Genomic DNA, 26290 nt, shown 5'->3' on the forward strand with positions numbered 1-26290 from the left:
CAAATAGATATGTCCACAACTAACTAAAGAAACAGGTAAGAAAACAATGAACTCTGAGAGAGGTAAAGGGCTGTATCTTAGAGGGGATAATATTTGAATTTGCTCTAGTCTAAAAGGATGAGTAAGATTTATTTAAACTTTTTGAATGCCTAATATGTAACTGGCACAGATAATACAAAAACAATAGATATAGAAATTAAAATATGATCACTGTCTTCGTGAACTCAAGAGGGTGTGAGAGGAAGAGAACATTCCAGGCAGAGGATCCAGCGTGGGCAAAGGCATGGCAGCATGGAACACAGCGCAGGCTAGGGTAGACAAAAGGCAGCCAGGAAGAGTGGCAGGATAAGTAACTGGAGACTAGACTGGGAAGGGTCTTGAATGAATAAAGTCAGAGAGCTTTGATTTTATCCTAGGGGCAGAATAATCCTTCATATTGGTCTTCTCTCCCTGAATAAACTCAATTTCCTGAACTGAATAGCTTAGACTTAAAAGTAGTACAGTATTTACTAAATTCCTCCCAAGTGAACATGAAGCCTAGTCAGTTTGACTATCTCTTTTGTTAAATCCTGAAATAGTAGTTAATTTCCCTCAAAATACCTAGAGCAGGAGGAAAAACTGAGTATTCTTTATCATGGCTAATGCTCCACTGAGATTATCTATGCAGAAAGAGGGAAGAATAGCCAGTTATATATAACGGATTGACCATATGTGTTTATTTTCTTTTGTATACCAGACCCCAGTAAAATAAAAGTAAACAAATTAAAAATGCAAAAATCCACAAAAATGAAAATTACGTAAAAAAAGAATGAACAACAAAAATAAAATAACTGGGGAAGAAGGTGCAATATTATAGGAAACAGAGAAGAACTTAAAAAAAAAATCTAATTGGTATCCTTAGAGAGATTCAAGAAGTATTACATCCACAAAACAAAAACAGAATGCTATGTGGAAAAAATAATAAGGGAACAAGAACTCTTGTAAATTAAAAATGAATAGCAATTAAATATTGAACATGAATTTTAGAAGATACAATCTAACAGAAAGTAATACAGAAAGAGAAAGAGACAAGAAACACGGAGAAGAAAAAAAAAAAAAGACATGGAGGATCAATCCAAGAGGAAAAAACATGCACCTGAAGAGGAACAGCAGGAAGAACAACTTGAGAAAAGGCCAGAAGACATTCTTTTTAAAATTAAAACAATCAAATGTGAGTGTACAATGAAGATATTTTCACATATGCAAAGATTAGGGGAAATTATTTACCACATATTCTTTCTTTGGCAGTTACTTAAGTAAAATGAGGGAATAAAGCAAAAAGGAGGACAACATGGAAACCAGGAAAAAATAGCTCCAAATGTAGAAAGCAAGGAAGAGAGCTAGTAGATAGTATTCAACATGAAACAATTCAGAGACTAGAAGTTCCAAAAGAGAATTATCTACGGATAAAGGAGGTCAGGATTTGATGATATTCTTGATTATTTAGAACAACATTGTCAACAAAGGTATGGCAGGAAAGAGAATTAGAAACATCAAAGAAAACAAAAACCAAAATCTCATCATCACATCATTGTAAGAATAAGGTAAGCACCTTATTAATTTCCAATTTTAAAACCAATACATAATAAAGGATGAAATATTTAATTATCATAAGTATCTGAATGTAATCTCATTGATTCTGACACTAAAAATACAGATGATGAAAGTTTAGGGAGAGAAAAGAGAACAATGATGAAGAGAATAAGAGATGGTGTGTACAGCTGATTAAAAAATGGTATAAATATTTTACTTAAAGTTACAAAAATAAATAATAAGAGAGTAATATAATTATATTAGGAGGAGGGGTAGGGAGTAAGATTAAGTGAGCTAAAACCTCAACTAATTAACAGAAGTCAACAGATAATATCTAAAATGGATAATCTATAAATAGCTATAATGCATGTTATTTAGAGAGATGGCAGAAACTATAAGAAGAAAGCTAAAATTAGAAGACACGGCCTCTGGTGAGTAGGATGGGAGGAGGGACAAGGCATAGAATGGTTATTGACATTACATTACAAGCTCTTCTGCTTGATTTTTGTTAACATGAACTTACTGACTTTGATAAAAATAACTATGTACTTAATTTTAATTAATTTAATCTAAAAGATTAATTTATTGATCAAATTTTTTACTTACTGAAAAATGAGAGCAAGATAGATTTCAAGCTCCGGATATCACTGCAAGTGCTCGCAAAAGTGTTCTGATCACCTTTTAAAGTTATTCATCCTTCTGGAAGCATACCCTCAGTCCCTGGTGTGCATATTACAGCCCCATCTAAGAAAAACCAAGCCCACCGCCTCTGCCCAGCGGTCCCACCGTCTGGGAAGTGAGGGGCGCCTCTGCCCGGCCCCTACCCAGTCTAGGAAGTGAGGAGCCCCTCTGCCTGGCCGCCCCACCGTCTGGGAAGTGAGAACGACCTCTCCCTGGCCGCCGCACTCACTGGGAAATGAGGGGCGCCTCTGCCCGACCGCCGCCCCGTCTGGGAAGTGAGGAGTCCCTCTGCCCGACCGCCGCCCCGTCTGGGAAGTGAGGAGTCCCTCTGCCCGGCCCCCCCCTCCCACCTCTGGGAAGTGAGGAGTCCCTCTGCCCGGCACCCCCCCCCCACCGTCTGGGAAGTGAGGAGTCCCTCTGCCCGGCCCCCCCCCCCGCCCCCACCGTCTGGGAAGTGAGGAGTCCCTCTGCCCGGGCCCCCCCCCACCGTCTGGGAAGTGAGGAGTCCCTCTGCCCGGCCCCCCCACCTTCAGGGAAGTAAGGAGTCCCTCTGCCCGGCCCCCCCACCGTCTGGGAAGTGAGGAGTCCCTCTGCCCGGCCCCCCCACCTTCAGGGAAGTGAGGAGTCCCTCTGCCCGGCCCCCCCACCGTCTGGGAAGTGAGGAGTCCCTCTGCCCGGCCCCCCCACCGTCTGGGAAGTGAGGAGTCCCTCTGCCCGGCCCCCCTACCGTCTGGGAAGTGAGGAGTCCCTCTGCCCGGCCCCCCTACCTTCTGGGAAGTGAGGAGCACCTCTGCCCGGCCGCCGCCCCGTCTGGGAAGTGAGGAGCACCTCTGCCCGGCCCCCCTACCGTCTGGGAAGTGAGGAGTCCCTCTGCCCGGCCCCCCCACCGTCTGGGAAGTGAGGAGTCCCTCTGCCCGGCCCCCCTACCGTCTGGGAAGTGAGGAGCACCTCTGCCCGGCCGCCGCCCCGTCTGGGAAGTGAGGAACCCCTCTGCCCAGGCACCTCACCGTCTGGGAAGTTAGAGCGCCTCTGCCCGGCCACTGCACCATCTGGGAAGTGAGGAGGGTCTCTGGCCTGCCGCCGCCCGGTCTGGGAAATGAGGAGCCCCTCACTGGCCGCTGCACTGTGAAGTGAGGAGCGACTCTGTGCCTGCCCCCCCTCCCCCGCCCCCCCACGCCCCTCACCCTGGTCTGGGAAGTGAAGAACCCCTCTGCCCGGCCGCCGCCCCGTCTGGGAAGTGAGGTGCCCCTCTGCCTGGCCGCTGCACTCTCTGGAAAGTAAGGAGCGCCTCTGCCCAGCCATCTCACCGTCTGGGAAATTGGAACGCCTCTGCCCGGTCTGGGAAGTGAGGAGAGTCTCTGGCCTGCCGCCGCCCCGTCTGGGAAGTGAGGAGGGCCTACGCTCGGCTGCCCCACCGTCTGGGAAGCAAGAAGTTCCTCTGCCCCGCCACTGTGCAACCCTCCAAGTATGAAGTAACAGCCTTGTGTGTGATCTTTCTGCCCTCCCCAAGTTTGCATTTTCGACATTAAAGTTTACTTTTTAATAAGAAGAAGAAAAAAAAAAAACAAGCCCACTAGCATCTTCTCTGACTTTAGTAAGGGAAACAGAAAAATAGGAAGTGCAGTAGGAATCGAATCATCAGCCTATCACCCACTCAGAAGATTCTCACCATAGAATTTAAAATTCCAAAATAGTGTCCTCTCACTGCTAACCCAAGCAAGCAATTACAGCTCTAGGGAGCAAGATTCCCTCGTCACTCCATGATAGAAGGTCTAGGAATTCCCTCTTTACCCAAGGAGTCAGAGAGAATGGAAAAAAGATTTCTAGTCCCAGCCACAAAGCCATTTGCCTCCAACAGTATACAAATTCTTCCCCCATCCCTGCCCCATTCCTAGCACGCACGTTCCCTTCTATTCTAAACCACAGATAATTGACCTGTAAATTACCTTCCAGAACACAATCTGTTTATAAGTTAGGGGCTACCCATACAAATGCCATAACACCACAAATATCATCTAAGGGACTAAGGGATTCCACAGAAGTGAGATTTTAGGTATTAATAATAATGGGTACCATTTATTGATAATTACTCTGTACCAGGTACTGTTTTAAGTACTTTACCGTGTATCATGGTGTTTTTCAATCTTTACATAAATCTTTGTGAAGTGATATTACTTTACTGAAGGAAGTCTCAGGGATTGCCTCATTTTACTCATGAGGAAACTGGGTCTCTGAGGATACACAATCACCATTTATACCAGGGTAAAGTTGGGATTTGAACCTAGGTCTGTGTGACTTCAAAATTTATGCTTTTAATCATTATATTACATAGTCTCCTTATGCCATTAGGTGCTAAAATCAGACCATTTCTATGAATACTGTTATTGTAGTCATATATTGTTATTCTGCTTCTGGTATACAATGATGCCCTCTGGAAATTTTGATGTGAGTAGAAGTCATTGTTCCAGTGCTGAATGCTTGGGTTCTCCTGTCTTTTCAATGTTTTGTCTCTTCTCTCACTTGAAGACTACCATCTTTTACTTCTTAAAACCTAGCGTGCTGGCCAGTTTCTGTAACAGTCCTGCTTCCATACAGTAGAAGAGGAGAAGGAACAGGAGAGAAGAGGGTAAACTTTGTGCCTGGCTCCCCATTTGACACTCAGGAGTGAGGAGGAACACCACACTGGGTGACCCAAAGCAGCTGCACAGGTAACTTGGCCATGTTACAGTCCTGAGCCTCCCTCAGTTCCCATGGAGTCTGGAAAGAATCCAGAAGTCCCCAACTGCCCGTGGCTGCTGAAGTTGAATAAGCGGATGATTATCACAGTGGAGCGAGCTGACCTTATAGCCAAGGGCTGTATGTTAACCTACCCAATCCTAGGATCAAATGGGGTGGGTGGGGGTGTTTGGGGGAGGACAGTGAGTCAGGCAAATATCAGATGTGAGCTGGAGGCCAGGAATAGCCTACATTAGATCAAGTCTCTCTCTCTCTCTCTCTCTCTCTCTCTCTCTCTCTCTCACACACACACACACACACACACACACACAGAGAGAGAGAGAGAGAGAGAGAGAGAGAATATGTGTGTTGGATTGGGGCAGAGATACCAAGTTTTATTCCATCCAGGAGAGTGGAACGTAAGTTTGCCAGCTGTGGACTGGAGCCCCACATATCAGCCGCGCACCCAGTGACCAGCAGAGCAGGGACCATTGCCAGAGACTCAAGGAACAAGAGGGGAAAACTAGGGCTCTGCATCCAGGGCTCTGAGGCTCCAGAGGCTATGCAAGTGCCACTTGTTTCCACCCCACACACCATCTTAGAAGCAATGAGGTGGGTAGAAGTGGAATCTGAGTCCAGAAGAGACTGAGGTACCCAAAAGACTATTTAAACCAGAAGAGCTAGAGATACCACTTTAGAGTCCCCTCAACCACATTCCCTTTGCTATTCAGTAAGATGGGAGGGAAGAGCAAAGGGGAAGATTAGATCCGTTCAATAAAATAAAGAAATAAGCCTATGTATGTATGTCTGAGTGAATTTACCAGGATGCCTCTAGAAGTATGTCTGCCATAAGAATAAATAGGCTCAGAAAATGGGAATCTCCTGAATAAAGTACATAAATTCCAGTACGAGAACACTATGACAGCAACTTCGCTTAGCCAAGGCTTCTGAATTCCTCCAGGTGGTTGGCCGTATTCCCCATGGTTGAGAATGCCAAATAAGAGAGCTAAAGTGAAGCGACACAGAGTTTCTAGCCAAATGCACAGATGGGCATTCTACGTCCAAACATCAATGACTCTGGGATTATTTACTATTTTTCGCACTCAGTAAACAGAAACCTAATTTTAAGCTAAGCAAAACTTAATTAGCAAAGTAACCCACTGCTTGAATAAAATATCAAATAATATATAATATCCTATATAAATAAATGGAAATATATCCCATGTTCATGTACTGGAAGAATTAATAATTCTTTTGTGTGTGGGGGGGGAATGGGAGTTGGGTTTTTTGGTTTTTTTTTTTTTGAGACAGGGTCTTGTTCTGTCGCCCAGGCTGGAGTGCAGTGGTGCAATCTCAGCTCACCGCAACCTCTGCATCCCAGGTTCAACCTCCACCTCCCAGATTCAAGCAATTCTCCTGCCTCAGCCTCCTGAGTAGCTGGGACTACAGGCACACATCACCATGACCAGCTGATTTTTGTATTTTTAGTAGAGACGGGGATTCACCATGTTGGTGAGGCAGGTCTCAAACTCCTGACCTCAAGTGATCCACCTGCCTTGGCCTCCCAAAGTGCTGGGATTACAGGCATGAGTCACTGCACCTAGCCAGAATTAATATTGTTAACATGTTCAGACTACCTGTGATGGTTAATAGTGAGTGTCAAATTGAGTGGATTTAATGATACAAAGCATTAATCCTTGGTGTGTCTGTGAGGGTGTTGCCAAAGGAGATTAACATTTGAGTCAGTGGGCTGAGGAAGGCAGACCCACCCTTCATCTGGTGGGCACCATCTAACCAGCTTCCAGCAAATATAAAGCAGGCAGAAAAACGTGAAAAAGCAAGACTGGTCTAGTCTTCCAGACTACATCTTTCTCCTGTGCTGGATGCTTCCTGCCCTTGAACATCGGTCTCCAAGTTCTTCAGTTTTGGGACTCGGACTGGCTCTCCTTGCTCCTCAGCTTGCGGACAGCCTATTTTGGGACCTTGTGATTGTGTAAGTTAATACTTCTATTAGTTAATATTAATATGTATATAAACCCGCCTTTATATACACACACACACACACACACACACATCCTATTAGTCCTGTCCCTCCAGAGAACCCTAATACACTGCCCAAAATGATCTACAGATTAAATGCAATCCTTATCAGAATTCCAAGGACATTTCAGCCAGGCATGGTGGCTCACACCTGCAATCCCAACACTTGAAGAGGCCAAGGTGGGAGAATTGCTGGAGCTCAGGAGTTTGAGACCAGCCTGGGCACCACAGTCAGTGCTTGTCTCCAATAAAAACTTTTTAAAAATTAGCCAGGCACAATGACATGTGCCCATAGTCCCAGCTACTCGGGAGGCTGAGGTGGGAGGATCACTTGAGCAAAAGAGGTCAAGGCTGCAGTGAGCTATGAGCATGCCACTGCAACCCAGCCTGGGCAAGACAGCAAGACCCTGTCTCTATAAAAACAAACGAATCAATGACATTTTTCACATAAATAGAAAAAATATCCTAAAGTTTATATGGAATGCTAAACTCATTCAAAAACACCCTCTCAGAAACACTGAGAATAATGTTTGATTAAATATCTGGGTACCCCATGGCCCACTGATAAAATTAACTACCACAAACACCAAAGCCGAGGCTCTTAACAATATCACTTCTGCAACAGTCTTTAATGGAATCAGCAGAGCCACAGCTTGCAATTTTTCAGTGCCCTCACAGGCCTAATGGTACTCTGAGTTTGGGAGGATTGAGCACCATTTCAAAGCTCTATTTTGATAAAGAGTTTTTATGCAGGCAATACTTACCTTTCCACTCCTGGGGTTTCCACTGAGAGAAAAGACTGTCCACCCACCCCTAGATAGAAGTATTGGGGTGAATACTTTGGTCCGCCTTTTCATCCCCGCCACTTATACTTTCATAATCAGACTGACCAAACTCTCGGTAGCTACCTCAAGAGCAAGAGGAATCACTCTGTCTTGGCCTATGCCCCAGCCTGGTGGGGAAAGAGAGGGTTTGGGCTACTTGTCTCCTTATGGCACTCAGAATCTATAATACTTGTGACAGGCCCTGCCAGACCTGGGCTTAACTTCAGCTTCTTAGCCTAGGAGTAGGTCAGTAACTCATGGTCTAGAAGCCAGGGTGTAAGCTTGAGAAGGGAGACAAATGGCACCACTATCTTCTCTAATCCAATAATAGTAATAGAGCTGATTCTGTATTTTGACCCTCATTTGGCTCCTTCAGACAGTCTTCAATTGAGTAAAAATCTGAAGAGAATGAGAGTAAAATGGGCTCCAACACATTAATAAGCATCAAACCCCCAAGATTCCAAGGGTATTAAGAGGAACTCCTAGAACTGCTGAATCACACTGGTGAGACCCTTTATGAATACCTCCAGAGGAAGAGGAAATACGGCCACTTTTACAACACTGCTGATGCTGTGTAAGTCCTTTTCACTGTCCTTCTTTTTTACGTGTGTGGAAAAGACCAGACCGTTACACATCTCAGGTCCCCTACTCTATATTAGGTAGTACAGTCAAAGCCTCATTATAACCAGTTAAGATTATATTGGTAGCCCCCAATAAGCCCTGCCTCCTTGCATTCATGCCTTGTGTAGTTCTCCCCCGCTTGCATCTGGGCGGGCCTATGATTTGCTTCAATCAACAGAATGCAGTAGAGTTGGTGCTGTGCCCACTGCAGGCGTAAGCCTTAAGATCTGGTGACTTCTGCTGCTGTGCTCTTGGGAGCCCTGAAATTCCTTGTAAGAAGTTCGGCCATGCTACAGGAGAGGCCATAAGGAGACTGTGCAACCAGAGCCAACCTAGAGAGAAAGAGGTCCTGAGATTACATGGAGAAGAACCGAGGAATCTAGTCAACAATGAAAACCAATAGAAGAATGAGGGGTAAAAGACACTCTAGTAATCTACTCTTCCCCTTCCCCAGCAATCCCTAGGCTTCCCAGAGCACAATTTGTGAGAAGAAAGGGGATGACAACAAGTTTAATTCTAGTCACAGTGTTGTCCCTAATGAGCTGTAGGTAAGTCACTTCAGCTCTATAGATCTGATGGGGGACAGGGTCAACTAAATCTCCATGCTTCTGGCAGCAATAAAATACGACTCTCTAAGTAATCAGATGCATAACAAAGAACAAATCAGATGATGCCCCGCAACCTGCAATCCATGCATCCATTTGGAGTAATCAAACCAGTCATCACCATGAAATATCACTTCTCTAAATGCTGGACTCTGTGCAGCCTGGATCACTTCAAAAACAGCAGAAACACCCTCTAAACTTAATACCCTTATTCCAGGTGAACCATGTTGTATCAGGCTTTTGCTCAGTGGAATTGTTTGGATTTGGGATATGATGTGATGTGCAGTATTAATATTAAAATGTACCATGTTGTCAAATGATTCAACAGTAGAAATAAATCACATATTGGTGGGTCCATTTATATATAGGGAAAATGCCTAAATGTGTCTTCGAAAACAAATATGCTATTGATGCACACACATACACACACACACGTATATGTACATATGTATCTTTTACAAGGAGAATGTGTAACTTCCAATCAGCCAATAGCCCATTCTGAAGCATCAAACCTGCCTCCAAATTTGTATTTTCTGAACTTATCAAGTCCTTCCTACATTGTTCAGTAAATATGTAGGTTCAACCTGGCTGCCCTTGACATGATTTATTCATTGGCTCTCATCTGAAAGTTCCCCTGCATCCCAGGTCTTTGATGCAAATTAGCCAGATTCTACTGCCGACTTCTGATGCCTTTTTACCCCCTAAGGGTCTATAGCTGCAAGAGTGTGTACAATTAAGTGTAAGGCTTCCTAAATTCAACCTTCCTCAGCCCACACAGTTTTCCTCTGGTTCATAGCATAAAACAAACATTCTCTAAAAATTTAAAAGACTCCCCTCCTCCCCTTACTGTATAAAGTTTCTCCAACTGATGAGGCATGAGCCAAACTACACTGCAGTAGTCAGAAGTGTCAAAATCATTCCAAGCCTACCATTTGCCCATAAAGCATAACACAGACATATTCTCAAGAGAAATTATTAAAAATCGCTTTTCATCAAAATTACCACAAATAACAAAGGAAAAACTAACTAAAGCAACGACTTAGAAAAGTGACTCAGTTTGGCAGTTACGCAGATAAAAGCTACATTCAGCAAGCAGTGCACACAAGTGTACTGTTCCCTGCCAACACTGGTTATTTGGAGGGCTACAGTAAATATTTCACAATACACGTCTAATAACTTGAGATATTTTAGTCAGAAGAGCACATGTCTTCCTGACATTTTAGAATTAGAATTATAGATTTCTAAGGATATCAGTACTCTTACAAAAAGGAAGTTTGAGGCCGGGTGCGGTGGCTCATGCCCAGCACTTTGGGAGGCCAAGGCGGGCGGATCACGAGGTCAGAAGATTGAGACCATGGTGAAACCCCATCTCCATTAAAAATACAAAAAATTAGGCAGGCGTGGTGGCAGGTGCCTGTAGTTCCAGCTACTCGGGAGGCTGAGGCAGGAGAATGGCATGAACCCAGGAGGTGGAGCTTGCAGTGAGCCGAGATCATGCCACTGCACTCCAGCCTGGGCGAGAGAGCGAGACTCCATCTCCAAAAAAAAAAAAAAAAAAAGCAAGTTTGAGTAAAAATATACTTTCCTTCTTTTAGAATAAAGAATTGAAAGATAATGATTGAGATAAATGAGAATAAGTGCTATGTATTTTTACTATATAAAGACCAGAAAACAATAGTTTGATTTACCTGAACCTAAATAAAATCCATACCAGAAATTACTTAAAAAAAAAAGACAGATCAAGGTTATTTAGGAGAATGGAGAGGATGGAATGAGAAACAAGAAATTAAATCAGTATGATATACCCAAATAAAACATCTAAAATCTTAACATCAGCAAAAGTCATCTTGTGGCTCTATTGTGATTTTCAACAATAAAGTCTCATGAAAATGACTCTTCTAAATTGTCAAAAGCCTAATCTTTGCACAAAACAAACTGAACTCTCAAGAGATTCAATAGTTATTTGCTTTCTCTGATTTTAATATCCTACAGAAATACATTTTTTATTAAGTCAGTAAATTACAATGGAGAGAGAGATTTCAATTTCAAAAGCAAACTCAAATACTTCATTTATTGGGTAGTTACCCCTAAGTACATGATATCAAAAGCATGACCTCCATCTTCATTCAGCATCAAATTAATTTTAAAACAATAAAAACAGATGAACCAGTTTCACAAGAAGTATGGAAGAGAATGAAAATGTGTTGAAATATAGAGACTTTTATTACTGAATGATATTTTACTTAAGAAATAAGAGATCAGTGATATCTTGAATTACTGTTAAGAAATATTTGTGTAATCAATTGTTTAAAAGTGTTTCAATAGATTAATCAATCTATTTAATGATTGATTCTATATATATATACACATATATATATATTTTTTGAGACAGAGTTTTGCTCTTGTCACCCAGGATAGAGTGCGATGGCACAATCCTGGCTCACTGCAACCTCTGTCTCCTGGGTTCAAGCAATTCTCCTGCCTCAGCCTCCTGACTAGCTAGAATTCCAGGTGTGTGCCACCATGCCCAGCTAACTTTTGTATTTTTAGTAGAGACAGGATTTCACCATGTTGGCCAGGCTGGTCTCGAACTCCTGACCTCAGCTGATCCACCTGCCTCAGCCTCCCAAAATGCTGGGATTACAGGTGTGAGCCACCGTGCCTGGCCCAATAGATTTTATTCTCATTTTTACAGTCTTAATAATTTCTTAATGCACATCTGTATATATTATAGACAATTTGAACAAAAAGTCTTAGACCATAATCGAATAACACAAAAACATTCACTCTCAGAACTCAAAAAAAGTGACGACTCAAAGTAAGCAACATAAAAATATTAATGAATGCTAGGAAAAGGGGTTTTTTTGGTAAGTTGGCTTTACATTTGTCTCCTGTGTTATTTTAAGGAAGTCAAGTTGTCTCTGTTTGCAGATGACATGATTTTATATTTAGAAAACACCATCACATCAGCCCAAAAATTTCTTGAACTGATTAACAATTTAAGCAAAGTCTCAGGACACAAAATCAATGTGCAAAAATCACAAGCATTCCTTTACACCAACAATAGGCAAGCAGAAAGCCAAATCATGAATGAACTCCCATTCACAATCACTGCAAAGAGAATAAAATACCTAGGAATACAGCTAACAAGGGATATGAAGGACCTCTTTAAGGAGAACTACAAACCACTGCTCTGGGAAATAAGAGAGGACACAAACAAATGGAAAAAAATTCCATCCTCATGGATAGCAAGAATCAACATCATGAAAATGGCCATACTACCCAAAGTAATTTATAGATTCAATGCTATTCCCATCAAAATACCATTGACATTATTCACGGAATTAGAAAACACTATTTTAAATTTCATATAGAATCAAAGAAGACCCTATATAGCCAAGACAATGCTAAGCAAAAAGAACAAAACTAGCGGCATCACACTACCTGACTTCAAACTACACTATAAGGCTATAATAACCAAAACAGCATGGTACTGGTACCAAAACAGACATACAGACCAATGGAGCAGAACAGAGACCTCAGAAATAAAACCACACCATCTACAACCATCTGCTCTTTGACAAACCTGACAAAAACAAGCAATGAGGAGAGGATCTCCTATTCAGTAAATGGTGCTAGGAAAACTGGCTAGCCATATGCAGAAAACTGAAATCAGACTCCTTCCTTACACCTTATATAAAAATTAACTCAAGATAGATTAAAGACTTAAATGTAAAACCCAAAACCATAAAAACTCTAGAAGAAAACCTAAGTAATACCATTCAGGACATGGGCATGGGCAAAGACTTCATGACAAAAATGCCAAAAGCAATTGCAACAAAAGCCAAAATTGACAAATGGGATCTAATTAAACTAAAGAGCTTCTGCACAGCAAAAGAAACTATCATCAGAGTGAACAGACAGCCTACAGAATGGGAGAAAATTTTTGCAATCTACTCATCTGACAAAGGTCTAATATCCAGAATTTACAAGGAAATTAAACATATTTACAAGGGAAAAACAAACAACCCCATCAAAAAGTGGACAAAGAATATGAACAGACACTTCTCAAAATAAGACATTTATGTAGTCAACAAACATATGAAAAAAGCTCAACATCACTGATCATCAAAGAAATGCAAATCAAAACCACAATGAGATACCATCTCATATCAGTCAGAATGATGGTTATTAAACAGTCAGGAAACAATAGATGCTGGCCAGGCTGTGGAGAAACAGGAACGCTTTTACACCGTTGGTGGGAATGTAAACTAGTTCAACCATTGTGGAAGACAGTGTGGAGATTCCTCAAGGATCTAGAACCAGAAATACTATTTGACCCAGCAATCCCATTACTGGGTATATACCCAAAGAAATATAAATCATTCTACTATAAAGACACATGCACATGCATATTTATTGCAGCACTATTTACAATAGCAAAGACATGGAACCAACCAAAATGCCCATCAATGATAGACTGGATAAAGAAAATGTGGTACATATACACCATGGAATACTATCCAGCCATAAAAAGGAATGAGATCATGTCCTTTGCAGGGACATGAATGAAGCTGGAAGCCATCATCCTCAGCAAACTAACCTGGGGACAGAAAACCAAACACTGCATGTTCTCACTCATAAGTGGGAGTTGAACAATGAGAACACATGGACACAGAGAGGGGAACAACATATGCCAGGTCCTGTTGGGGGTGGGAGTAGAGGGGAGGGAGCTTAAAGAATGGGTCAGTAGGTGCTGCAAACCACCATGGCACACGTATACATACGTAACAAACCTGCACGTTCTGCATACATATCCCTTTTTTTTTTTTAGAAGAAATAAAGAAAAAAAAAGAAACATTAAAAAAAAAAAAAAAAGACTTGAACAGGGTATAGCACCAGAGTGAATGGGAGGAATCTCAAAGCAGCTCTCTGTTTAATACAACAAATATTTGAGTAACTACTCTGTCCCAGGCATGGCAGGAGTGTAGGGGACACGCTTGTCCATTTTTAAGCAACGTCCAGTTTCCCTATCTGGCTTTATCTGCCCCACTCTACATATCACAAAATTCCATGTCCTACCCCCTCCACCCAGGCCCCAGTCACAGAAAACTAGGCCCGGAGTGGACCGCTGGCCAAACAACCAATAGTCAGGGCTGGACCAATGAGATTCTCTCCCCAGAACAAAACTCAGACAACTAAAGCTGAGAGATCCGTAGAGCTGAGCATGTATCTTTGACCACATGCATGCTGATGAGTAAATGGAGAAAAGTGGTCTTGAGAGAGAAACGGGGAGCTCAGATACACAGGGGAGCATATATGAGGCCATTTGAAGGGAGAACTGGACAGACAGAAAGACAGGCAGATGGGCAGAGATGGATAGATGGAGGCAGAGACAGCAGAGACAGACAGCAAAGAGACATGGACCGTGGCAGAGACAGCAAAAACAGAGACAGTGATGAAGACAGATGGTAGATGGTGACAGAAGGTGACACAGATTAAAGGTAGACAGTGGCAGAGACAGGCAGGAAGATAGACAGATGGAGAAAGGAGAGGAGACAGCGAGGGAATGAAGGGACATAGGGCATGGGGCAGAGGCCAGGCCCACGGAGTACAAAAGCATGAGCCGAGAGCAAGAGACCAATAATAGCAAGACCGAGAGAGTGAGCCGCGGGAGTGAAAGACCAGGAGAGGATAGGACATGAGAGACTGAGGGGAGAGAATAAGACCAAAGGCCAGAGAGAGATACAAAAAGAGAAGAAGAAAACCAGGAAACTGGAGATACGGTGTTACTAGAGACACGTGAGAGGTACGGATTGGGAAGCTGGAGGGGAGGAGACATTTTAAATGAAGAAAAGACGGAGGAAAGCGGCCACTCAGTGAAGTCAGGCTGGAGCACAGTCCTGGAGTGCTCCAGCCAGGTGGGAAAGCGTAAAGGAGAATTTCATCTGACATGACAGTGACTAAAATTTAGGAGCCCTTTTTTCTTTAAAAAGTATCAGCTATCATTTCAAAATGGCAAATGCAGTATACACACTTATTTCCTCATTCTTGAATGATGAAAAAACATGGAAATGGGACGTGAAAGTATTCTATCAAGCTTGTCGGTGACCAACTCACTGAACTGAAAAGCAACGGCAGGCACATACTGCCTTCTTCAGGCAGAACCCAGGTGTTTTTGTGTGTTGAAAGGAGTACCTAAGTGCACATCCCCTCACCAAATTCACCGCCATGACTGAATGGTCTGCACAAAATGTTAAGAAACCACTTTTGGTTCATGCCTGTAATCCCAGCACTTTGGGAGGCCGAGGCGGGCGGATCACAAGGTCAGAAGATCAAGACCATCCTGGCCAACACAATGAAACCCCATCTCTACTAAAATACGAAAAATTAGCTGGGCATGGTAGTAAGCACCTGTAGTCCCAGCTGCTCAGGAGACTAAGCCAGGGGAATTGCTTGAACTCGGGAGGCGGAGGTTTCAGTGAGCCGAGATTGTGCCACTGCACTCCAGCCTGGTGACAAAGCAAGACTGACTCCGTCTCAAAAAAAAAAAAAAACAGACAGAAAGAAACCACTTTATCCAAAGAACAAGTAATTGGCTTTTCTCAGCCAGGGTCTTGGCAGCAAAATATGACATACTCAATGGGTAATTTGAGGAATGTTTAATAAAGGAACTATTTACAAAGGTGTGGGAGAGGTATAGGCAGTAGTGTGTTAGCAAGCTGACTCTGGGAAGAAAAGAGTCCCAATTTATAACATTGGCCAATTTCTAAGGTGTAAATACCTTACGCCTTGGTATAAGCAGTTTTCAAGCTTCCAAAGCGAAGTCCCTGAACCAAGAATAAGGAAGAGATGCACATAATCACATCTTAAGAGGTAGAACCAGCCAGTTGCAGTCTGCTCCAGCACTCCACTGAGGAACACTCCAAGACATTAGTAACAGCTGGAAGCTTTAAGTCTCCAACCCTACCCAAACCCAAAGAGAGCAAGCTAGAGACGGTAAGCTTTAATCAGGGGAAAACAGCTAGGCTAAGATGACCTCGCGGGAGAGAACAAGGAGAATAAGGACTACAACCTCTCTCTTGCTTCCCATTTCATGTGATGTACCCCACAAGCTGAAGGCAGCCAAAAGCCAAAAAGCAAGGAAGGCTACAGGTGTACTCTATACAGGTCAGCCTCCCAACCTCCAACAAGAGACAGGCTGGTAAAGAAGAGTGTGGTTCTAGGGAGGCAAACAAACTATTCAGTACCTTGACCCACACAGAGGCTTCAAGCACAGCCTTAATGATGACAGCATAGAAGTGTAATATATTCAGTCCTGATAATGCCGAGAGGAAAAGAAAGCAAATAAAATAAAAACTTAAATATCAATTTAATGGAAATAAATATAGTCTTATCACTCAAATTAACTCCATTTTCTTTGCATGGCCCTGAAGTTCTAGTCTAAGACGTATTTTCCAACTTCACTCTTAATACAAATCAAAGTTAAGCCATAGATAAATATCAGTAAAATTTGCCAATACAGTATCATCTTTCAAATGCTGACTCCAGCACTCTGAGAATGCCAGTGGAGGGTGTCTAAATCATTGCTTTAAGGGAAGAAAAAGGAGACTGAAGGCCATTTCTCTTCCTTACAGAAGCACCTGTTGTGATTGCAGAACGTTTAAAAGGCTATGGGAAATGATGGCTTTTAGTCACTCTCAATTAATAATTACATTAATAATTATAGCATTGACTCAGTTAATTTCAGAACATCAGTTTTATGCAACATAGGACTGATCAAAAGAGTTGTCATTTTAATTTACATAATGAACAATCAGTATGAGTAAGCAAAATTGACTATTGGCGTAACTCTGTAATACCTAATCAGGAGAATTTTAAGTGGTTTTGTCATTAACAGGAGTGTTTCACTGGTAGAGCAGAAACTGTGAGAATCAAGGGAGATGCTGAAGTTGGCTGGACTGTGATCTGTTCAGCAAGACCACACTTGCAGCAGGGCGCAGTGGCTGACACCTGTAATCCCAGCACTTTGGGAAGCTGAGGCAGGTGGGTCGCTTGAGCCCAGGAGTCCGAGAACCCCCCGGACAACATGGCAAAACCCCATCTCTACGAAAAATATAAAAATTAGCTGGGTGTGGGACCGGGCACAGTGACTCACACCTGTAATCCCAGCACTTTGGGAGGCCGAGGTGGGTGGATCACAAGGTCATGAGATCAAGACCATCCTGGCTAACACAGTGAAACCCCATCTCTACTAAAAATATAAAAAATTAGCCAGGCATGGCGGCAGGCTCCTGTAGTCTCAGCTACTCAAGAGGCTGAGGCAGGAGAATGGTGTGAACCCGGGAGGTGGAGCTTGCAGTGAGCCCAGATTGCACCACTGCATTCCAGCCTGGGCAACAGAGAGAGACTCTGTCTCAAAAAAAAAAAAAAAAAAGCTGGGTGTGGTGGCACATGCCTGTAGTCCCAGCTACTCGGGAGGCTGAGGTGGGAGGATGGGAGGATTGCTTGAGCCTGTGAGGCAGAGGCTGTAGTGAGCTGACATTGCACCACTCCAATCCAGCCTGGGTGACAGAGTGAGATCCTATAATATCTCAAAAAAAAAAAAAAAAAAGACTGCACTTGCCTAGAGAACAGCCAGAGCATCAAACACATTCCAGCATCTAGGATGTACTAAAAACTCACACCAATGGATGAGCAACTCAAGACAGCATGCCAAAGAAGACAGAGCAGTGGGATATCCCAGAGGAATAAGGTTTGTTTAAAAAAATCTCAACCGCATCAGAACAAAATGTCACACATTCTGCAATCTTCTTTTAATTCACTTACGGGATCTGGTCATCCCACACCCAACCTCACAAAAAAATAAATAGCTGTAAAATCTAAGAATAATTTTGGGTGAGGTGTTTATAAGGGAAAAATATGTAGTAAGTGTTGAATCATTAAAACATCCCTTAAATCTTTGGAGAGGTTTACAAAGCATGTTGGCCTCCGTCATAGATTCCTCTGTTAGACCCAGCATCACAAAAGCTGTACTCATTTTGGTATTCCTACTTGTTAGCACAGTATTGGGCACATAGGAAGTCCACCGTGCTTATAAAACTGAACCATAAGCTAGCCTTTGCTTTTTGTTTTAATTTTCCATTGAGTTTTGATTCCTCCACTAAATCTGTGCCTTTCCTTCTGTCATTTTGTTTTCATTTCAGTGAAACAAATATAAATCATTCACTTCCTAGTTCCTTCTCCCTTCCAGCTCTAATTCTTGCATAATCTCTGTCCCCAGGGTTTAGTGCTTCTCAAATTAAGAAAATGAATCTCCTAAACACACACACACCAAAAAAAAAAAAAAAAAAAAACCCACCACACTTGCATGTACCCTTTGCACATAATTCTAACTGTACGAGTCTTTCACACGTCATTTACAATCATGTGTGAGGGAGCTCCTCAGAGAGAATAGTTCAACCCACAGTGGATACTGATGCCTCCCAAAGGGCAAGAACAAGTTTTGTTTTCATTTCATTTTGGTCATGTGCTCCTATTAACATAACTCTCAATGACCCTGTTTTATTAGTTACTAGATTGTTTGGGCAACACCACTATTAAAGACAAAAGAAGAAAATACCAAATGCTGGCAAGGATGTGCAGTGATGGAAACGCTCATACACTGCTGGTGGGAGTCTATATTAATATAAACCCTTTGGAAAACTGTTTGACAGCATCTACCGCAGTTAAACATGTGCATCTTAGATATATACTCAAGAGAAATGTGGGCCCACAGGTCCCGAAAGATATACTAAGAATGTTTGTAGCAGCATTAATAGCACAAAAGTGGAAACAATCCATCAATGGCAGAATGGATACAATGTGTGGTACAGTCATACTATAAAGCACTATGCAGCAGTGAAAACACATCAACAGGCCAGGTGCAGTGGCTCATGCCTGTAATCCCAGCACTTTGGAAGTCCGAGGTGGGTGGATCACAAGGTCAGGAGTTCAAGACCAGCCTGACCAACATGATGAAACCTTGTATCTACTAAAAATACAAAAATTAGCCAGGCGTGGTGGTGCACGCCTGTAATCCCAGCTACTCAGGAGGCTGAGGCAGGAGAATTGCTTGAACCTGGGAGGCAGAGGTTGCAGTGAGCCAAGATCCCGCCACTGCCTGGGCAACAAAGTGAGACTCTGTCTCACAAAAAAAAAAAAAAGAAAGAAAAAAGAAAAGAAAAGAAAAGGAAGCAGTACATGCAACAACATGGAGGAATTGCCACCCGACAAAAGAATACATGCTAGATGATCCCATGTATATAAAGCTCCAAAACAAATAAAAATTTGTTTATTAACTATAGTGGGTTTTTTTTTTAGGAATGCAAAACAAACTGGTAAAATTATGAGGAAAAGCAAGAAAGTGATCATCATACAATCAGGAGACACCACCCGTTGGGAGAAGAGTGAGGGTCTTAGGATCAGGAAGGCTTTGGGGGCTTCTAGAGGGCTGGCAAGACCCTATTTCTTGACACAGGTGGCAATGACATACAGTATCACTTTATGGAAATATGTTAAGCTGTACAAAATTGTTTTGTGTGCTTTTCTATTGGTGGTACTGAACAACTAAAAAGAAAAAGATTAAAAGGGGAGAAGAATACAATACAAAACTTATCAAAATTTTTTAAAGGTTTGCAGCTGGAAAAAACAGTGGGCTGTCAGTTTTGTTCCATGGAGAAGACTGCAAATAAGTGGTAGCTATAAGAAGACAGATTTTGGTAAGACCAAATGACAGCAACAAAGGGAGGAGGAAGAGGCAGAAAGAAGAGAAGAGAAAAACAAGGAGTGGAGGCAAAAAGAAACACAATTATACTTGCTTACAAACAGAATATTCCTCATGAGAAAGTGAGGGTTCCATCACTGAAGCTAGTCAAGCACAGGCTGGAGGACCATCGGGAGGGATGTTCTGGAGAGGATGCAAACAGTGGAAAATGAATTGTGTAGCATGTCCCCCAGAACTAAGATGCTGTGATTCTATTTCTCTTTCTCAACAGTTATAGGTGTGGCCACTTAGAGAAACAGAAAAAATAAAAACCAAGAAAATTATGGTCCAAATATCCTAAATGTATAAAGCAGATATTCTAGTAGATTTTAAAATGTTTACAAGCCATTAACTAATCAAAAATAAAGGGAAGGGAAGAATTGAAGAGCTTCAAGGTAATGCTCAAGGAACCACTCCCAAATGAGGTCCAACCATAAATGAAGAGTTGGCATTGGAAACAATGAAGGCAAGGATTCAGTTGACCCACAGTGTTCCTCAAATGCATCTATTCTTTTAAGATAGATTATTAAAATAAATGGGTTGCCTAAAAGTCATGGAATTTGGAAGCTTTATTTCCTTAACATTAAATCACAAGGCTTCAGCCTCTCAATCCCCCATCTAACATCAGCCAATAGATTTAACGTTTTGCCACTTTCAGAGAAAGATAGCTGAGCCTTGGCTGAAGACTTAGAATATTTTGCAAGAAAAAACAAGCTCTGCTGAGCTGGTGATAATCCAGATTACCATCCATTTCCCCTTTTAGAAGCACAATGGATTTTAACCAGTTTTCTGTTTTATAAATATTACCATGGCTCAAAACATCTATGAGGAGACACAACATTACTCGTGGCTCTCATCCTGTTTGCTAACTAATTATATCAACAACCTGAACCAACTTAACACTATACAAAAACACAGCTGATTTAGCAATCTGTAAATTATACATGTACATAAATCTGTACTAAAATGTGCTGTGTTTCACTCCAGCTAATGTGCATGGATTCTTACTGGCACCTACAATTGTTTGATATAGGTTCCCGAACACTAAAACATATGTTCTGCCCAGAATGGGACCATTTAGAGTAATATTTTTGTAGTTTCCTGGCACTAAGGTCTGCCAGCCTTTCTAAGACAGATCTCCTATTTGCTTCAGCGAACATTCTGACAACAAGTGCCTGCAGATTTAAGCAACTATCAAAAAATATTCTGTAACAACACTTTCCATCCATGAATATAAAGAGAAATGGGCTGGTTTTGCCTATGTGGCAACAAAGCCAGTAGGATTTAAAATGATCACTGACATGACCATAAGCAAAATCAAATAAAATATGGAGTATTAATTATTTCTGCTGCCTACTTATGGCAATAAAAAAACAGATAATTATCAAATCTTTCCTTCAAATGGGATTCAAAGTATACCAAAGAAAGTTAAAGTAGATTTAATACCAGCAAGACCAGTAAACACCTTAGAAATGTTTTTTAAATACAGTGACAGGCCTAAACAGTTTCAGCCAGTCAACACTGTAAAATAGGGGCAAGAACCCTGGACCAAGATTCACTAGAATGTAATTTGCTAATCACAAGGAGGGTTTCTTGTTTACCACTGTATCCTCGGTGTTCCATAAATACATTCAATAAATCTTTGTTGAATGAAGAAACCAGTAACAACTACTGGCTAGTTCCTGATCTGTCTCTAATTGCCTTTTCCTAACTCTGCCTCTTACTAACTGTAGGTAAATCACTTAACCTGAGGATTCTTAGGTGAGTTTTAGTTTAAGGATTTTAGTTCCTTAAATTCTAAAATGGAGACACTGCACCTCCTCTACTAGCTTATAAGGATCAAAGGCGATATTCTATGAAAAGTGACTTGGTACTTTATAATGGGGCACACAGATGTTAAGTGCCCATTATCCCCGCCTTTGCCTTCAGCTAAACCACTGACAAAGGTGAACAGACTGCATTTCCTTGAAATATAATTAGCCTCTCCTTTGCCCTATTATTCTGTTGAGATGTAGTAGTGTGGCTGTTAGCCAAGATAGATGTTGTTCTTGTTGTTATAGCATTTTATTTAATCTCCACTCGGAAATTATGCTTCTTGAGAGAATATAATGGTAACATGAGGAAAGTGTTTCTGCATGGTGTACCATAAAGAATATGACATTGGATTCAAATGGTTTGGGGCCTCATCAGTTCTGCCCTTAAATATTTGAGGAAAGTCTCTTGCATGTTTCCTTATTTATACAGTGATGGGGAAGGAGAGGCAGACTAGGTAATAATTAAGGTCTGTCTCTTCCTACAGTTCTCTGACATTCCAGACATCAGATATTCAAATAACCCAAAATGAAGTCAGTACTACTGTTCATTATCATATGAGAAGTTTTTAAAGGATGATAAAAATAGTTCCACAGACTAAATCATAAAAGCTGAAGAAATAATAATGCTGAGAGAAGGATATATGATATATGTCCTCTAAGGAATACCAGCCTCAGGCATTGTTTGCTCTGCCACTTTGAATAAGCCACTTACTATTCCTAGGACTCAGTTTTCTGATCTGTAAAAGAGGAACATTAATAGTGCACAGGACCACTGGGAGAAAACACCTAATAAAATGATCATAAAACATTGCTTTTCCAAGGTAAAATGCTATTTTAATACCATAATGTCCAAAAAAAGGGCTCATGGATTTTAGAACGAGACAATCAATATCTTTAAATAGACTTTTTCCACCACAGTAAAATAATATAATGCACGCAGATATTGTGATATTTCCAGGAGTTCGCATTTTTCTTCCATTTGTGTTCAGGAAATATTATAAAAAGGATCACCTTTTAAACATTAAGTGCCATATTTCAAGATGAGAATCATTTCTTCTGAAATAATAATTTTAAAAATTCATCCAACTCTCCCAAGATGCTTCATTTTTGTTGAAGCTATTCGTTTGATTGGTTCATTGAAATCAACCTGCTGAAACTGATGTTGAAATGACAACGCCCATCCTAAAAATATTCCCAGTGACTTACTCTAGTCACATTCTATGCTTACAGAGGGAAAGTGGCTCTAATAAGATCAACTAAACTAGACAGTATTCTGCCTTCACAGCTCCAAGATTCTTAAGGTTCTCTTACAAACCCAAGGCATCTTGTGACTTTTACATGTAAGTTTCTCTTCCTGCTCCCTCCACTCAAAAATATACACAGTATACATTGGGGTTTCCCCTCTAACATACAGGGTACTGCCTCTTTACTGAAAAATAGAATTGTCATTGATATTTATGAGGAAGTTGGTGTCACTGACAATGGGATAACCAAATTTTCAAGATTGTCTCCATACCCCTTAATAGTCCAATAAAAATAGCAATAATAGCACAGTAACTCTTAGTTATTTTATTTAAAAATCCATGAACACCTCCAGCTTTTTTCATGGCAAAACAGTTCATTGTGGCTGTTCACATAGTAATTATCATCCCCTTGCATCCCCAGGTAATGACTGTGACCTTGACCTAAAAGCCACCTTAGTTTGAATAAGGAAGACCTTGAAAGCAAAGGTGACTGACCAGAAACACTCTTAGGAGGCACACAATGAAGAAATGATCATTTCTAAGAAAGTACTTAAATAATACATGATTATTTGCTATGCTAGTTGATGTGTTTTATTATAAGATAAACTTAAATCACTGTTTAATTAAAGAGTATTAGTAACATAAGTTACTTTTCATGCCCTTCCCCTGAATCCCTAACTAAATCCAAACAGAATCTCATCTGAAATCTTGAGATTTACACATGATTAAAACCCATTTCCTAAGTTAGCTCCTCATGTCCCCCTGGTAGAAGAATGTCATCTGTTTCTGGAAGGGGTGGAGTGGGGGGTCTAGGAGTCTGCAAAGAGCATCTTATGCTTGGCTGTCTTTCAATGTAGCGTTTGATGAGCTCGTGCGCTGCGCCTTCCAACTGCCAGGACTCCTTTTTGCTCTGCAAGTGCTTAGCTGGGGTCTCTCCGCTGTAAGTCCAAAAGCGTTTGGAATTCTTCCTTACCATCCCTGCTCCTAGGACTCTCGCCTCTCAAGGCTTCATGCTACCGTCGATCTTAATGCCACAAGGAAACAGATGAGTGCTGATGATCAGTTTATTGGGTAATGGATCTATTTATAGGTTTGGTGAGATTGGGAATTTATAAGTGAGCAACACTTAAGGGTGGCATAAAACAGTTGTGGGTTTGGAAGACAGGAAATATAACAGGTTTGTACCTGTGACCATTTAGTCCGCTCTGCACCTGTGCCCTCCACTTCCCACCTGACGCCAGGAGAACCATCTGCCCCTCACTTCGAAGGTGAGCCTTAACTTCACCTGGAAAGGGGTGGGGGAGTGAAGGGGTGGAATCAGGCCGCCGACAGCACTTCCCCACACCTCGGACTTTTCAGTTGCAGGGATGGAAGGTGGAGGCAGCCGCATCCTCCCATTCTGAGGCAACGGGGACCGGGAGTTGCCCGTCTCTACTGCTGGCTCTCCCTGGGGAGAGGCGGCGCCTCCGGGAGCCCCAGAGCCTTCGCGGAAGGGTGGGCAGTGCCGACGGGGCACGCGCTCTCGCTCCGGCTGCGGCCAGCTTTCCATCACTTTTCCCAGGACTTTGCTCAGCAGCTGTCACGCACCCTTGAAGATGAGACCGAGAGGGCGCGAGAAAGGCCCAAAAGGCGTCCCCAGAAGAGCTCTCCTGTTAGGATGGGGACCCATCAGACCCCGCCCCGCCCTGCCCACCTTTCTCTGCCTCAGGGAGGCTGCCCTGGGTGCCCGCGCCGCGGCTCCTTAGCGGAGCTCGCGGGTTCTGCTGCATCTGCTGGCTCCGAGCGGCGAGAGGTTCTGCAATAAAAGCACGGATAAAACGCCCGGGTAATCGAAATCCGAATGCACCTCTTACCATTGGACCGCCGGACAATATTCTCCAGAAACGTGTTCTGCGGGGCCACCAGTCCCCTTCTGCCCCCAGCCATGGTCATTCTCCCAGCAGCTCAGGGTCCGGGGGGCGTCCTGGCGCTGCTTCTTACGACAGCAGGAAACTGGACTCGGGGCCCGCACGCAGTCCCGGCTCGAAGCGCCCCATGCGCCCCGCGGGGACCCGCAGGCAGGGCTGGCGGCTCCCTACGGCTGCTACCCTCGCGCCCTCTTCGCGCCTCCCTCCCTGCGGCCCGCCTCGCAGTGCACTCGCGCCGGCCTCGGCTCGCTGCAGCCGCCTCCGGGTGGGCGGAGGGAGCAGCGGCGCCTGGGCCGGCGGCGCCCCCTACCGGGCTCGTGCCCCCCACCGGCCTGCGGGAGACCAAGCTTTGGGGTTCCTGCAGAGGCCGGGAAGCGGCGGGCGGCCGTGGACCAAGGCTGGGACGGCAGCGCCACCCTCTGGGTACAGCTGGGAAATGTGTTCAGGATGTGCCTTGGGTTGGGTGGAGAGGGCATTGTGAGCAGCTTTCAGGGCGGATTCACCCCTAACAAGTCTTGGGGGAGCGTGCTGATGTAACTCTCTTCCTTTGCTCTGTTTCAGGCCAGGGACCCCGGGACGTCTAAGGCTCTGGGAACACCTTCTTGCCTTCCTGTAAGATTTGTCAGCCTGACTAGTGAAAGTTGCCCCACCTTGATTCTAGGCCAGTGTTGGAGCAGTAATTAATGAAGTTGTATTGCAACAATGCAGATTTACAGAGTGACTGGCAGATTCAGCTTCAGAAGAGTTGTCTTGGGTTGTTTTTACCGTAGACACAAATGCAGGCTCCTGATGTTTGGTATGATCAATATCAAACTGCCTGACAAACATCAAAAACGGTGGACTTGTCTCTAAGGACGAATGCTCAGGGGAGGGGCAGTATTAATTAAGCAACCGTGGCTTTGGCTTGAAGGGTAGTCTGTAGTGCAGAGGATACAGTTAGTTTTTACAGCTGACCCCTAGTATACAGAAGAACCACGTACATCCAAGGTTTCTGGACAGGGGCTAAGACAATAGTCGTTTGTTCACTTATTTTGGGGGATTTCGAACCAAACATACTCTGTACCTGCCTTTTTACTATATATCCCCCGTCGGTGTGGTGGGAGACTAAGCCTATGTCCCACAGAGGAAATGAATGGAGACTTTACTAGTTTCAGACCGAGTCAACAGTCAACACGAAAATGTAAGAGGAAAAAAAAAACTGACCCCGGAAATTAATTGTCTGGGTTAGCCATCCTGACATATCCTAATGTATTGCAAAGACATCCTGTCTCAGTTAATTAATCTCAAAAACAGAAGAACTAATTCTTGCCCAGAAATCTCTCAGAGTTGCTGTGAAGATCAAGCAAGATTATGTATGGGGACAGCACCCTAAATTGTAAAGTGCTTTGCCAAGGTCAGATGTCATTATTGGAGTGACTAAATAAATTGGGCCATTACGAATATCACCCTTTGTCTCGTCTTGT

At 42.8% G+C, this 26290-nt stretch overlaps 1 protein-coding gene and 1 pseudogene across 6 annotated transcripts in view; both read right to left on the bottom strand.

Moving 5' to 3' along the window:
• KCNH1 (potassium voltage-gated channel subfamily H member 1) overlaps positions 1-25055 on the bottom strand; it is a 452274-nt gene extending 427219 nt beyond the window's left edge. For all 6 annotated transcript variants that reach the window (XR_012432717.1, XM_074035584.1, XM_065541211.2 and 3 more), the window contains exon 1: positions 24774-25055. Coding sequence is in view for 3 of the 6 variants with exons in the window: in XM_005540745.5 (XP_005540802.1) it covers positions 24774-24852 (79 nt within the window). In the remaining 3 variants the exon portion in view is untranslated. The remainder of the gene's footprint in view (positions 1-24773) is intronic.
• Positions 601-24469, bottom strand: LOC141409319 (uncharacterized; annotated as a pseudogene).
• Positions 25056-26290: the final 1235 nt, after the last annotated feature.

This window comes from Macaca fascicularis, chromosome 1 (assembly GCF_037993035.2).
Source record: "Macaca fascicularis isolate 582-1 chromosome 1, T2T-MFA8v1.1".
Classification (NCBI taxonomy): domain Eukaryota; kingdom Metazoa; phylum Chordata; class Mammalia; order Primates; family Cercopithecidae; genus Macaca; species Macaca fascicularis.